Here is a 15,568-nt window from a genome sequence, read left to right as displayed (position 1 = left end):
ACTGGCCTGGTTGCTGGCCCCGAGGGAGAGCGGCTAGCTCCTCACATTGATTGTGATATTAGCTTGCTGTGTTTTGTAGATTTTTTTATCGAGTTGAGGAAGATCGTGTCTGTTCCTAGTTTGCTGACAGAAATCATGAAGGGTATTGAATTTTGTCAGGTGTTTTTTCTGCATCAACTGATCTGATCACGTGATGTTTTTCATTTTTGCCTGTTGCTGTGATGCATGCCACTTACAGATACTCAGATGGTGAGCACACCTCGCACGCATTCGAGAAACCCCACCCGTTCATAGTGCATGTCACCCTTGCACACTGACTCAATTTGCCGATGTTTTTGAGGATTTTTGTAAATCTATTCATGAGGGATAGAGGTCTGTGCTTTTCCTTGTTTCTCGTGTCCTCGCCTGATGTCGGGGCGGAAGTGGTGCCGACCTCACGGAACGTTCTGGCCTGTGTCCACTCTGCGTCTGGCTTCTAGGTGGAGCTGTGAAGCGCTGGGAGCGATTCCTCCCCAAGTGTCTGGTGCAGCTGGTCAGTGGGCCCATCTGGGCCTGGCGCCTTTGTTTTGGAAGGTTATTTGTCATTGATTCAGTTTCTTTAATAGGTGGGCTACTTAGTTGTCTGTTTCTTCCTGGGTGGTGGTGTCAGATTACGCCTTTCAAGGAACTGGCCCATTTCATTTACGTTATCAAATGTTTGGGCGTTGCATTACTCACAGCATTTCTTTTTTTTTTTTTTAATTTTATTTATTTATCTTTAGAGGGGAAGGAGAGAGGGAGAGAAACATCAATGTAGGGTTGACTTTCATGCGTCCCCTGCTGGGAACTGGCCTGCAACCCAGGCATGTGCCCTGACTGGGAATCGAACCGCGATACTCTGGTTTGCAGGCCCGTGCTCAATCCAGGGCTCACAGCGTTTCTTTATTGTCCTCCTAATGTCCACGGTATCTGTAGTGACACCTCTTTTTTCATTTATGATGTGCATTAGTGACTTACGTCTTTTCTCTTTTTTTTTTAAGCCTGGCTATTAAGCATATCCATTGTATTGATCTATTTAAAAACTAGCTTTTTTGCTTTTGTTGATTTTTCTATTGATTTCCTCTTTTCAGTTCTATTGATTTCTGTTCTAATTTTATTAATTTCTTCTGCTTAGTTGGGATTTAATTTGCCCTGTTTTATTTCCTAGTGGAAGCTTAGATTACAGATTTCCTACCTTCCATCTTTCTGATACATGTGTTCAATATTGTACTTTTCCTTCTGGGCAGCACAACCCAGAAGGAAAAGTGATAAGTTGTATTTTCATTTTCATTTAATTCTAACTACTTTAAACTGGTGTTGAGATTTCATCTTTGACCCATGTGACATTTAGAAGTATGTTGTTTAAGATCTGTGTATTTTGGATTTTTCAGCTATTTTTCTATTAAGGGATTCTGGTTGAATTGTGGTCTGAGGGTGGACATTGTATGATTTCTGTTCTTCCCAACTTGGCGAGGTGTGTTCTGTGGCCCAGACTGTGTTCTGTCCTGGTGCGTGCTGCATGTGAGCCTGAGGGGAGTGTAGCCTGAGCTGGCGGGGGCGGGGGGCTGCAGGTGTCAGGTGCGTGTTTGGTTTCCCGGCTCCTGCGCAGTGACGCCTGCCTGCCAGGTCCGTACGTCTCTGACAGATGGGCGTCCAGGGCTCCAGCTGTGACCACGTCCTGTCTGCTCAGGAGCCTGTTGGCATCGTTCTTCCGCTTCGTTCCCATGTGTTCTTTTCCTCTGGCGTTCCTTTCCATTCTTTCTTAGAATCTCTGTCTCTGTGCTTACATTACCCATCCGTTCTTGCATGTTGTCTTCTTCCATTAATTTCCTTAATGTGTGGATTATAGTTTAAAAAAATTTCTAGCCTGATAATCCCACCATTCCTGCCATATCTGACTCTGGCCCTAATGCTGGTTAACTGTCTTCAAAGTGTGATTTTTGCCTTTTAGTGTGACTTGCGGCTTTGTTGAGAGGGGGACGTGTGGCACTGGGTAGGGGCAGTAACCAGGCCGGCAGTCACATGGCGGCGCCGCACCAGGGCAGGGAGGTGCTCTGCAGGCCTGTGGGAAAGCTGGGCTCGGGAGTTCGGTGACCCTGGGCCTGCTGGTCCGCTCAGTTAGTCTCTCCGCCCGTCAGTGGAGCAGGGCGGAGAGAGGGGGCTGAGCGGGGCGTTTCCCTCCCGCAGGCGCACTGGGCTCTGCTGAGATGGTCTCTCTTCACCACGGGCCTCGTAAGGAAGAACAGGACCCTCTGCCGTCTTAAAAAATGGTTGCTTTTCCCTCTTCCATCTGGGAGCGCAGGAGATGGGAGACTTTCCTCCAGTGGTCCCCATGCGAGCCTGGGGGCCTGCAAGGGAACCGCACCCGAGTCCTCTAACACATGGGGAAAGTGAGCAGTGCGCCTTTATCTTCCAGGAGTTTATGACAAGGGAGACTGGCAGTGTGACTTCCTCCTAAAATCTCAGGTCCAGCAGGAAGTGGTCTGACAGCACCTGTCTGGGCAGTTCTCACCTGTGGGAGGAGTCGAGTTTCGCAGCGACAGAAGCAGATAGCAGCCTGGGCTATGGTGGAGCTTTCACAGGGGACTGCTGCCTTGTCTCTGAGGAAACAGTTGTTTTCCGTATCTTCCTGATGGCTGCCATCCCCCAGAGTGGGTGTCAGGAGAGATCAGTGTTTCCCAGGGGAGCCAAGTGCTGCAGGTGAAACACACTGACGACGTGGGCGCCCTGCTTGGTTCCCTGGGGCAGGCTGTGTCACGGCACAGGTACAGGATGCGATACAGACGGGCTTTTCCAGCCTGGCTGGGGAGCTTCCCTAAAGCAATGGGGCCTCTGTCCCGACAAGGGAGACTCATGGGCCCTCAGGAGAGCACTTAGCACAGCAGCCGTTGACGATTAGAAGCCCTTAATAAAAGCCAAGACCACCCTGCTTCTGGAGGCGAGACTGCAGGGCCACGCTGCCCCGGCAGGCAGTGCCTGGCCTCCCACCTCATAAACAAAGCTGGACCTCGGACCTCGGGAGCTTTCCTGCTCTGCCCAGGCCAAGGCCAGGGGCACATGGGCAGCAGGCTGTGTGCCAAGGCCGGGCACTGTCCAGCACCCCAGCACCATGTCCTGCTCCCCACATAGGGCACTGCGCCCACGAGCCCTGTCACTCCCCATGCACTGGGACCTCAGGTGCTCTGGCCCGTCAGTCCTGGCCTAAGCCAGTCCCTTATTGCTGATTTACATGACAGCTCCTGGTTTTTGGTTTTCATAGAATTCAGTCTCTCAAGTGTCAGCATTGATGTATTCTGTTTCATTTTTCCTTGAAGCTCGGGTGTTTGAATGGAAGCTTCTGGGTGACACAGGAGGCATGCGGCGTGAGGGGGTGACGGGGATGCTTTCTCTGGGTCGCGTGTGCTGGTTCCACGGCCATGCATGTGCTAGCAGACCTACATGCAGCAGAGCTGCTGTAGCCGGAGGCAGGACCCCCAGCCAGCAGCTTTGTGTGTTCACACGCACGCCTCCTTCCTGCCCTGCCCGTGTCCTCTTGGACAGCAACCGGTGCCCCAAGTGAGCCACCCTGCACAGCACTGGGCTCTGCCCATCTGGACACAGCCTATTGCATTAGGTGTGGACACCCAGCAAACTGTAGCCAGGCGGCCTGGCGTGGGAACCAAGGATAGGATGAGGCTGCAGGTCCTTCTAGATTTGGGGTCAATGGCAGAAATGCTCCCTGACAACCATCGACAGGTGACCGTTTTGGGACTCGTAGAGACAGTAACACTGGCCGGACAGGTCGTGCTGAGGGAGGAGGGTGAGCCCCGAGGACTCCCGGTTTCTCAGAGGCCGGGATGAGCCTGCCGTTGGCCAAAGGAGAGGGAAAAGCCGTGTCCCAGCACCTAAGCAAGTAGTGACACAAACCGCTGGAGTTCGATGAAAATTGCCGTCCCTGCCAGGGAACCGGAAGAAAAGCTCGAGGTTGCTCCACGCTGAAGAGCAACACAGTAAGACGGTTCTGGACTGGAGGACCCGGGACCTGGAAGGCAGGGGGCCATGGGACACCTCGGGGGACAAGCCAAGGCCCGGGCCAACAGCTCTGTTGAAGGTCCTCTCATGACCAGCGGCATCAGGAGATTGGAGGTCACACGGGTGCAGGTGGGGGAGGGGTGACCTGAGTGGCTGTGGAGGCTCGAAGCCCGCGTTCCCGAGGGCAGCGGGCGCCCCATCCCCCTGTGGGTCGGCCGCCTGTGCCCTCCAGTAGGGGAGGGCCGCGTCCGGGACCTGGCACAGCAGGAGCCCCGCCGTGGAAAGCCTGAGTGGCCCATAAGGCTGGAGGAAGTTTTCCAGCTCGCCCTGCCCGTGGGCCCCGGACGCCCCATGGATGCAGGGGTGCTCGGCGGAGGGGCGGTTGGAACCTCCTGGAATGCTCACAGTGACTGTGTGAATGTGAGGGCAGCTGTAACCTCCAGTCGTGGACGCGTAGTGAGCATTTAACAGAGCGGAGAGCGGGCAGGTGGTGTGTCGGCAGAGGAGCATCATCCTCGGAGAGCCCGTCCATGAAGCCCCTTGTCAGAGCCCCTCCAGATCTGGAGCCCATTTTGCTTCACAAGTTCCATGTAATGTGGGCGCAGGGTTACAGGACTACATGGTCACGGCCTGGTGCTGAAAGGGAAGAAGAAGCGTCCGAACTGGTAAACAGGGACGTGGCTGTGAGTGTGCGAGGGGAGGAACCGGGACCTGAGCGGCAGTGCCCCCGGCGCCCAGCTGGCACACGGACCTGGGTGGTCTCGGTGTCCAAGGAGGACCAGGCTGCTGTGGGCGTTCAGATGCTCGGTCTCCGCCCGAGCTGCCTGCCCTGAGGGGCAGAGGAAGACACAGTGGCTGAGCTTCTCCACCAGAACAGCGACAGGGCCAGGCGATGCTGTGGGGTGCTGGCTGTGTGCCTGGCAGGCTTGATCATGTGGGAGCTCAGAGCAGCCACTGGTCCCGCTACCGTTTAAATAACAGAGACAGAGGTCCAGGGACCCCCGAGGACAGTGGACAGGGCCAACCAACCTGCCCTGCCGAGGGTGGGGCCCCTTCTCCTGTGTCAAGAACTCACATTAGTGTGGGATAACCCCTTCCCAGTTAGAGCAGCGCTGTGCTCGCCGCTGAGAGCCGTCAGGAGTGACAGTGTGGCCTGTCAGTGTCCTGTGACGGGCCGGGGGAGAGGTGGCTTGTTTGCCCCCACACCTGAGGCGTGGCTACTCGTTGGCCTGGCGGTTTGACCTCTGAGACTCTTGTCTCTAGAAGCACTGCAGTCAGCAGGTATCTGGAGGGGGTGCGCACACACGTGTGTCTCCGTGACTTATTTCAGTTAGAGAAGAAGGCTCTGGCATGAACAGTGCCCGTGACCGCGTATGCAGTGACCAGCTTCACAGCAGCCTCGCAGTTCGCGGGTCCCACACGGTCTCCCTCTGTGAGAAAAGAGGTCTCTCTGCCTTAGCACAGGGAAGATACAGGCGCTTCAAGATGCACAGGAAGTTGAAAGGATACACAGACTTCATGTGCTCCAGAGTGTGGGACCGAGGTCAAGATTTAGCCCTGTGCTCCCTGGCCAGCCCATGGGACAAGAAGGAAACGGTGTGGTCTGAGGGACAGGCGCTCAGGCCAGGGCTGTGGGTGTCCATGGCCACCTCTGGCCTTGGACACAGGACACGTCCCTCCCAGGTGACGAGGAGCCTCCAGAGACACGCAGCCTCTGCCACCTCCACGGGCACGTCTGCTCTGCCTGCCGAGGAAACATCCTCCCTCCCCGCCTCCAGCCGGACCCTTGGGGACCTGAAGCGAGAATCTCACAGGGGCCACTCTCTGCACATCCGTCTCGGAACGTGTTCATGGTACAGGGAGCTCCGTGTCCTCGGGTCTGGCCGTGGAGAGGCCTGCAGACAAGATGGAAATGTTTACATTCCCCAGGCTGACCGTTGTGGAACTGTTGTTTTTACAGCACTTTAAAACACTACGCGTTTCAATAATAATTTTTAAAATAAACGGAAAACAAAAATTCTATATGAATGGGGTACATGAAATTTCTATATGAAATCCATGCATGTCTAATTTTTTCTTCTTTCACAGAGTTACTGGGGGTGAACTGTTTGAAGACATTGTGGCGAGAGAATACTACAGCGAGGCTGATGCCAGGTGAGTGCCCAGCACCAGCGACACCTGCCCCCCCTTTGCGCAGCCGTGCGGCCCTGCCCGCTGCCACGGGGAGCTCAGCACCGGCTGTGCCTTCTCTCATAAAGACAGATGCCGCCTCTCCTCCGGATTCCAAGATGTTTCTTTGGGGGAAAAAACCCTAAGAATCTGGTCTAAAGCTTATTAGTATCTAGTGTCTGTTGTCAGAATGCATATTTTATTTTGTTAAAGCCTAACTGGAGTGACTTCTACTGGAGACATAAATTCTTTTAGCAAACATGAGGATTACAGCGTTGGTGTCCTCTGGTCTCTAGGTCCTGGGCACCCCTAGTCACTTTCATGCAAAATCAAATGAAAGGAAATTAAGTAGGCTCTTCAATTTCCATGTCAGTTAATCGGAAGTAAATACCGTCACAAGTTCAGTTCCTGGGTGGCAGCCACACCCTCCCAGTGACCGGGGCTACGCCCGGGGACAGGTCCGAGGCTCCTGGGCTCCCAGGGAGACGGGCGACAGGAGCCCCTCCGGAGCATCACGTGCTAGAAGTTTCTGTACAGCCCTGGCTCTCTCAGGGGATTTGTGCGAAGTAAAGAATGGCCAGCACTTGGTTTCCCGTGCAACCTCCGAGGCTGCAGAAGGGCAGTGTTCAGAGTGCTCTGTCACTTGTCCCCGGGGATCGGTAGTGCTGAGCCTGGACGGTGTGCGTTCTCCTCGGTACTCCCCTGCGAACTGCGTGCTTGGCACTTGCTCTGAAAATGGGCTGGGAGCCAGGGCTCGCTGGTAGCAATGAGAACAGGACCCTGGGAGGAGTCTAGTGTTCCCAGGGCTTCCTCAGGCCGGTCCAGCCCGCCTGCCGGCCCTGCCCAGAGTGGCACCCACATCTGCACAGCTCCCTCTGAGTCTCCAGTCCGCCTCCTGCTTCGGTGCGTTGCTGTGGCCTCCTGTGCGTCTCCTCTGTGCAACTAGGCTCTTGAGTTTTTCATGGAATTTTACTGCCAAAGTCAAGTAGGAAGTTCAGTGTCACTCACACTCTGATGAGTGAATCATCACTGGCTCGTTTCCCCCAGGTCCTCCCTGGGGCCTCGGAAGGGGCTCCGGAGCAGCCCAGGGAGAAACGCCGCACACTCGTGAGAGAGGGACTGTCCCCACCAAGGCCGTGCCCAGGGCCGAGCACAGGCTGGGACTGCGACTGGAGACTGTTTCCCTGTCGAGGAGCCCACAGATGGCAGGGGGCCCCAGGGGACTTCCCGGAAGCTTGGGAGTTTACAGCAGGGCGTCCCACACAAAGTGAAGGGGGAAACATTCTCTTCCCAACCACAAGCATGAAGAGCATATTCTGCCAATACTTTGCCAAAGTCTGTTCTTGTCCTGGGCCCCTCAAGGAGCTAAGAACTGTGTTTGACTTCTTTGTTTTCTGTTATCCATTAGGCTCAGTGACCTGTGCCTGTGGTTGGAGAAGAGGAAGTGAAATTCCTCAAAAATAGGAGGAGGCGAGTGTTACTACGGAGGGAAGAGTGTCACGTGACTCAGATAATTGCCAGCTCTCCAGTGAGCTGTGCGGTAGGAGCAGCAAGTGTGAGGCTCTCGTGTGCGTCTCTCAGCAGACGTCCTTGGGGAGTCTCTGTCTGGGTCAGTTTTTGACATCTGCACTGTGGAAAATTAGAGGCGGTTGCTCTTTTCACTCAAGAGTTCATTTTGGAGTCCTGTTGCTCTGCACACTCAGTGGTGGAGCATGTCCCCACTGAACTGTGTGCCGCACCTGGGACACAGCCTTGCACACCCATGTTTGAGCACGCGGGTCCCAGGCACACTGCGCAGTGTGTGGACGGGTCCCAGGCAGTCAGATGGCAGGGACCACACGGCTGCCAGTCGGTGGTCTCCCTCCAGGTTGGTTAGCGGTCTGTTTGACATCAGGGGGCCTGTACTAAGAACAGCGTAAGTTGTGCGTTCGACGGGTGGTGGACCCATATGGAAATGTGCTCCAGGGCCCTACATTTGTATGTGTTTCTGTCCCATTCCTAGCCCTTCCCCGGAATCTCGTCTGACTGCAGAGGGTGGATTCACACCGTGGGCTGACTTTGGCTTCTCCCTATTACTACGGACTCACATTACTTTTTCTACTAACACATTCCACACGAGGCAGCATTTTCAACTCAGCGGGTGGCCCTGTCCCTCTGCCGGACTCTTGTTTCTCCTGCCACTTGGTGTTCTTGTTTCCACACCTGTGCTTATGTGTGACCTCAGGTTGGGAACAGTTCGGGTGTGTCGAAGACATACCCACATGTTTTCTGTCTCTGGGGAGTTTTCCCAGAGCACGGTGGGAAATAGGGGCACCTCCTCTCGGAAACAGAAATCTGGGCCTCTGTCCCCCAGTGGTGGGATTGGAGTCTCAGTGGACAAAACGCAGCTCAGGCTGCTTTGTGTGCACACACCACAGACTCCGCTAGACACCATTGTTGCTGGCAGCAGAGTTAGGTTCATTCAGCTTACTTAACTGCAGTGCCAAACCAAATAATGGGAAAGATGTGACTTTTGTGTTTGTTTAATGAGTGGTCATGTGCCTCACAACACTGTCCCTTCCTCCTGCCCCGTGTCTTTGCAGTCACTGCATACAGCAGATTCTAGAAAGCGTAAACCATTGTCACCTGAACGGCATTGTGCACAGGGATCTGAAGGTCAGTGCTGGAGCCTGCACATCGGAAGCGGAGGCGGCCGGGGTGGGTTTGGGGAGGGCAGGGGGTGGGCCCTGAAAGGGTCCCTTGCTGCTCCCAACCTCCGCTGCACTGGCTGCTGCTGATGTGATGATGCACGAGGCCTCTTCAGCTGCTTGTCTGCAGGCCAGACATACATCACGGCGACGGGAGGTGGGGGGTGCTGGACACCTGTCCCGTGTCCAAGTGGTGAACATGAACCAAGAGGTGGTTTGGGGGCAGGTTCTCTCGAACATCCCACATTTGCCCAGAGACCTGGCCCGTGATGAGTGTCACCTGCAGACTGAGCACACTTCTGTCCTGGGACCGCGGTGGCCGAGGCAGAAAAACTGGCTGCACATTGCTCCTGACTCTGCTGAGCCCTCAGGCAGGGAGTTGCCACGCCAGGGAGCAGAGCAGCCAGGCTGGTGATGTCTCCGGTCTAACCCTAACTGAGCCCAACTGCTCAGGGGACAGCTTCGAAGGGACACTTAGAAAACAATGGGAGAGAATGGGCAACCGCTTTGGGGGGGCAGGGGTAGAGCACAACAGCTGTAGAATTGTATTTGTGTCTTAATTCGTTCCCCGCAAGGGCTTGGGAGAGAGCTCCGGGATCATATGAAGGCCCTCTAAGGTGGCTTTTTAGGACCAGTGGACCCCCAGTCGGGCTCATGGCTGGCAGGATCCTGCCTGTTCTGAGGCAGCGGTCACTCTGCAGGAGCAATGTGTCCCTTCTGGCGGGCGTCCCTGAACCGCCAGCTGTCTGCGGTGGCGGGTACCCGGTCTCGGTGTGGCTTGGGACCAACGATGCCCCTGGCGTTTGCATGCAGTCATTGCACTCAGCAGATCCTGGAGGCCGCCCTGCATTGCCAGCAGGTGGGCGTGGCCCACCGGGACCTGCAGGCGAGTGCTGCCCACACACACCGGTCAGTGCGGTTGTGTCCCAGAGGCAGGTGCTCTGAGAGCGGTGTGCTCCTGCTCTGCTCAGGGTGAAGCACAGCCCCTCTTCTGCTGGGACTTCTGCCCCGTGTCCTCCAGGGAGGACACGTCCCTAACCAGGGTAGGGACGGCCTCGGAGGGGCTTTGCGTTGCCCGATGCCCTCCTCATTCTGAACTTGTCCTGTGGGCACTGGTCAGACGCACCGTCTCCCAGCCTGTGCTCTACACCCAGCGCGGTGTCAGTGGTCACCCGTGTTACGAGGCGTGTGGAAACGCAGTTACGAGGCCGATTCCGGCCCACGGGCTGGGTGCTGGCGAGCCCTGCTGGGCCCCGGGGTCTCCGAGAACTCTGAGAACTCAGAGGCTTCCTGGTCCGTGGTTCGCTGACATTCCCGGGACTGAGACCCTCGTGCCTTTTGGGTCAGGTGAAGAAAAGTAAAACAAAAGACTTTGCTCGGCCTCTCACACCACTAGTGAGCAGCGTTTGGATCATTGGAAAGTGAGTAGGGAAGACTTCTCGGCGCTCTGGTCTCACACACGGGATCCCAGAGCAGAGGGGAAGGCCTGGAAACTCGCGAGAGGAAGCGAGGGTGGGCGAGCCGGTGCGAGCGCGGGGCCTGTGGACACGGCTGTGACTCTGGTCCAAGGCTCAGCCCTCCCAGGTGTGCGCACGGCACTGGCAGAGGTTCCGCTGTCCAGCTGTGTGTGTTCAATGGGACCTCAGCTGGCTGCTCACGTCCAGACCCCTCTAGTCGTAAGGAACTGTAGGTCCGTCACTGCCATCCATTCAGTGTGTCCAAGAAGAGTTGTCTCTAAAGTCCACAGCGAGCTACTTGGGGATGGGATTCATAAGCAAAACCTTGCCTTAGTTTTCTGGAATCTTCCTCTGTCTTTGGTTTGAATGTGAGAGCATCAAATGTCAAAGCAAAGGTATGGCTGGTGGTGTTTTCCTTTTGACAGCCGAAATAGACCTGTGCTCATTGCCGACTCCTACCAAATGTACCCACTGGAATGAAGGAAAAACGTGTTCCTCTGAAAACTCTTTTTTGGTGATCACTTCAGAAGTTCCTTTCCAGCCGTGTGCAGTCAGAGTCCCTTTCTGCTGCTTCTCAGAACTCATGGAGCCGGTTTTCTTTGTAAGTGGACATGTATGGACACCCATGTGTTTGCGCCGCTTACCAGGTGCTCTGTTTGATGGACTGGTCATTGGGAATGTTTTTCTCCATGTCGTGTAAATGGAGAGAGTGAGCACTCTTCAGTGACTCCTGGGTCACGGTTTCTAGGCCGTGAGGTGGACGTGTGTCAGCATCCAGCTCAGCGGAGCCCTGCCTGCAATGGCCGGAGCTCTAATCTGAGATGGCAGCGGGCCCAGCAGGAGAGCCGTGAGGAAGAAGATATTTTCTGACACATGAGCTAAAGTCGCTAATTAAAAACTCAGGCAGGGGACCTCAGGGAATCTGGCCACCTGGAGACAGGCTACAGCATCACCCAGCACATTGCTTTCTGGGGAGATGCATTTCTGCTCCGCTCTCCTGTGACATTAGGGAGGACAGAAGTGGACTTCCAGGGAGTGTGTCCTCATTTCTACACCTGCCCTGGTCTCTGTCCGATGGCTGGCCTGGGTAGACTTCAGCTCAGAGTAGTTCTGCGTGCTTGTTTCAGGAGCCTCTGCTGAGCGAGAATGCAGAGCATGCTAAGGGCCCTGGACACATGGCCCATTCTGTGTCTCATACCCTCCAAGTGTGCTCTACCCGGTAACTGTGCTGCTTGTAATAGCATTTTGCCAACACCTGAAAACGAGAAAAATTGATGACTGAAATTTCTTACTAGCAGGTTCCAAAAATATTGCTCTTAGTATTCTCAGGCCATATATTTTTGTTTCCAAACCCCAATTCCCGTGTTAATTCAGGGATAACACAGATGTCTGAGCGCAGTTTAATTATTAGCGAAAATCCCGGGAAGTGTCATTCCTCCTCAATATTAAGGCACCTGTGAGCTCTGTGGGTCAGACCCTCCCAGTGTTGTGACTGCAAAGCAGGGCATGTGACTCTGAGGACCCAACTGGGGACTGGCCACGCCTCCTGAGTGTGTGCACAGGCGCCTTCTATCGAGGGAAGAATGAAAGCACATTTATAGCATAAAAGGTAACACAGTAAGATAGATTGCTATGTACATTGCTTAAAATTGGATGAAGAAGATGAGCATGCCCTGTCTAATAGCGCGATAGCCTGGAGATCACTCGTGGGGGCTGGATTAACCCTGGGCACCCGCCCCTGTTGGAGAGCTCTCTGGACTAGAGAGGAGGCCGAGCTCTGCAGGCAGTGGGAACGGGAGGCGCAGGTGCGCGCAGGGGGCGCAGGGGCGGGTGCTGGGCATTAGGGCCAAGGGCACATGGCACTGCACACCAGGCAGGATCTCGTGCATGCACAGACACAGCTACTGTCAACTGTGTGTCCAGGTCGGGCCAACTGCTAGAGACCCTCACGGTGCTGGCTCTGGCCCTGCTGACACAATTAGTGTCCTGGAATTTGGGAATGCACTCTCTTCTTTGGAGGGGTTGGGACCAAGGCAGGACCTCCGTCATAAAACCAGTAATGCCTGCCCCTTATCCAACAGCCACCATGTCCCTATGCCGACTTCCCTTGGGAATGCCCACAACCTCTTCCTGTGCAGGGCACTCAGGCGGCCCTTTGTTGCCCAGGGACGTTGCAGTGCCCTTGGCAGGCAGGACCTCTTCCTGTCACTCAACTAGGCCACAGGTGTGCGCCCACGTGGTTTGGTTCCAGAGTCTCTGCTACTTCTCAGCTCAGTGCACTGAAGCTTTCATAGAGACCAAGGAATAGGTCAACGGTGATGGGAAATAATTTTGCCAGCAATGTTAAGAATTATGTGGGTAATGGGTCTAAGTTTAGTTAACCAAAAGATTTTTTTTAATCCCACCCACAGATCTCCCAGAGCTGGGAGTAAGAGAATAAGGTCACTTCCAGCTATCCTGTGGCATGCGGGAGGAACATAGTTGGGGAATAGGCTGCTGTGTAAAGTAAAAGTTCCTTGTTTAGGGACCAATGAGGCATTGGCTACAGCCTTTAGAAAGTGAGGCTCAGAAAATGGAAGGCGCGGGGCCCCTAACACAGGCCCCGTCAGGCCAGACAGAGGGTCTGGGGTGCTGACAGACAGACTGTCCGTGAGCCACTGGGACTCCTGCTGGTCATGTGTGAGCCAGTGACGGGGCTGTCGGCCGTGAAGGGAAGAGAACAAACACTCGCAAGCCATCCCTGCCTGGGCCCGTCTGAGCCTTGGGCGTGAATTCCAGTGCCAGTCAAGAGCAGAGCTCTGCGTGGGCCCACAGGCCACGGGACTGAAGTCACTTACAACTGTGTGGAGTGGGAGTCGCTGTCCTCCTGCCAAAAAGAAGACCAGACCTCCAACAAGCACTGCAACTCGAAAAATATCCGGTCAAAGAGAGGCTGCGATGACGAGAGACAGCCATGATGTCACAGGAAATAAAGGAATGTCGACTCAGACATGCTCTCGTTCGGGGGCCTGGAGAACGCGGTTCCTGTGAACAGCTGACAGAAGCTACTCCTTAGAATGTTTGAGAGAGAAACTACGTACTCAGCTCCAAGAGTCTGTGAGTCAGGACCGAAGCCGGGACGCACACCCTGGCCTGCACCCTTACTCGGGGCCGTCGCGCTGCCTGTGTCCTGCACGGTGCCAGGCCCGGGCTCACCCACGGCTGCCCGGGAAGAGCAGAGCTGCTGAGCGCACTCTGCCCGTTCGAGGCAGAAGGTCGAAGTCGTGAGACAGCAGCAGATGAGGGTGCAGCGGGCGCCCTTTTTAAGGACTCGGACCCCATAAGCTGAGAGGTTTTCCTGCCTCAGCATTTTTTGGAGTATAAGACAAATTTTCTTTCTGTCGTCACTCAGGATTTGAACTTGCCCCCTCACCGCTGACCTTTGGTAGCACAGTATGTGTTTGATGTGGAGTCCGTATGAATCGTAGGACGGGATAATAGGGTTAATCAATGCTTCTGATATATTCCAAAACATATGTATAAATCGAATTCGTGTGACATTCCTGATGTTTCGTTGAAGCTAGCCATTAATCAGAAGCAGTCTTGTGACGAAACATTTTATAAGCAGGGGTGTCGAACTCATTTGCACCAGGGGCCACATCAGCCTCGCAGTTGCCCTCCGAGGGCCAAGTGTAATGTTAGGACCGTATAAACGTAACTACCCTTAACAGTTAAGTGAGGGCTTGCCGCTGCCGCTGGGTACAAACAAGGATTCGGCTGGCGGGCCTTGTGTTTGCCACTGAGTAACGTAAAGCAAATCTCAATAAAGTCAGTCATCCCAATTTTCCAGGTCGCATCCCACAATCTGTATTTTAGGGTTGCCTAAAAGATATACATAAACATGAAGCCATTTCAGGGCTGCTAATTTTTTAACTAATAAAATGACCTTGAAATTAATTGCCTTGCCTCTTCCTGCACGTAACTGCCACGGAACAGTCGTCCTGGGCGTCAGGGTCGACCCCAGAGCTGCCAGGCCTGTGACTTCCTGCACGGCTCACAGGCATGTGGGGGGCCCGAGGGCCTGTCGCGGGGCGAATGTTCCATCCCTAAAGGGCCTGCCTGGTAAAGCCCAGGTGGCCACCTCAGCGCAGCTGGAGGAGACCCGCTGTTTTAGGGCATGAAGCACACAGCACTGCCCAGAGTGTTCTGACTGAGTGATAAGAATGAAACCGTGTAAATTTTTAAATGTTCATTCATGGTGACACTGGCATTTGCTCAGCAAACTTCAGTGCCGCTTGACCCAAGACACCTAAAATGGCTGCGCTTTCGAGGGCAATTGCAAGTCTTCCCTGAGACGAGCCTACTGGTGACAAGTCGGCACGGTGTGGGTCACGCGGCTCTCCAACACCTCCGTGCTTGCAAACCATGGCGACAGTTGGACGGGGTTCCTCCAGCCATTTGTTCCATAAATCAATAGCTGGAGACTATTGATTACATTAGAAGCGTTTTAGTTCTAAGAATAAAATGTCAAATAATAGCATGCCATGGTTTGATGCTCTGTTGATAGATGACCAGAGTTCCAAGTAATCTGCAATGTTAGGTTTTGCTGACAGTTGTTTCAGTGTGAAGATCATTCATATTCTTGAGACATCTTCATCCCAACACCCAAACTACATTACCCCAGTTTGGTGTCGGGGTGATCCGAAGTCTGCCCACCCCTAAGGCGTTGTCGCGAGTTTGCCTTGCAGCTACTAGCCATCCTCCTGGTGCTGCGCCTGACGGCAGTGACTCTGACGACAATGACTGAGGGCAGTGACGCAGCAGCCTGGGCTCGCCTGGTGCCCGACTAACATCTCCCCCTACAGCCTTAACCTGACTCCTTCACACTTGGTTATGAGTCACTTGCTAATTTGCATGACTCGCTTAACTAATCAATTAAATATTGGTTTAGGCTGTGTTAATACAAGGTCAGAGCAACCAACAGAATTGACTAATGCAGTAAAAAAAAGTACCCTATTTTATGAAAAAAGATGAAATTAGCTGTTTGTCAGTATATAAACAGAACCAATTTGACTGAATCTTTAGACTTCCAGACAGTTGTTTCGGCTTTTGTATGGTGTTGTTTCCCGCCCTTTTTCGGTCAGTCTGAGACGCACCTCTAAGTTTGCTGGTCTTGTCCCAAGGAGAAGAGAGCGTGAGCTGCTCTCCCGGGTATGTCTGTCCCCGCCCATCTTTGCAGACACCTGG

At 54.2% G+C, this 15,568-nt stretch overlaps 1 protein-coding gene across 5 annotated transcripts in view; it reads left to right on the top strand.

Moving 5' to 3' along the window:
* CAMK2D (calcium/calmodulin dependent protein kinase II delta) overlaps positions 1-15,568 on the top strand; it is a 120,008-nt gene that overhangs the window by 76,019 nt on the left and 28,421 nt on the right. For all 5 annotated transcript variants that reach the window (XM_037036317.1, XM_037036319.1, XM_037036318.1 and 2 more), the window contains 2 exons: positions 6,118-6,183; positions 8,781-8,853. In XM_037036317.1, coding sequence (XP_036892212.1) covers positions 6,118-6,183; positions 8,781-8,853 — 139 coding nt within the window. The remainder of the gene's footprint in view (positions 1-6,117; positions 6,184-8,780; positions 8,854-15,568) is intronic.

The sequence above is a fragment of the Sturnira hondurensis genome, unplaced genomic scaffold (assembly GCF_014824575.4).
Source record: "Sturnira hondurensis isolate 20B ecotype Veracruz unplaced genomic scaffold, ASM1482457v3 Scaffold0022766, whole genome shotgun sequence".
Classification (NCBI taxonomy): domain Eukaryota; kingdom Metazoa; phylum Chordata; class Mammalia; order Chiroptera; family Phyllostomidae; genus Sturnira; species Sturnira hondurensis.
This window is presented reverse-complemented; position numbering and strand designations above follow the sequence as displayed.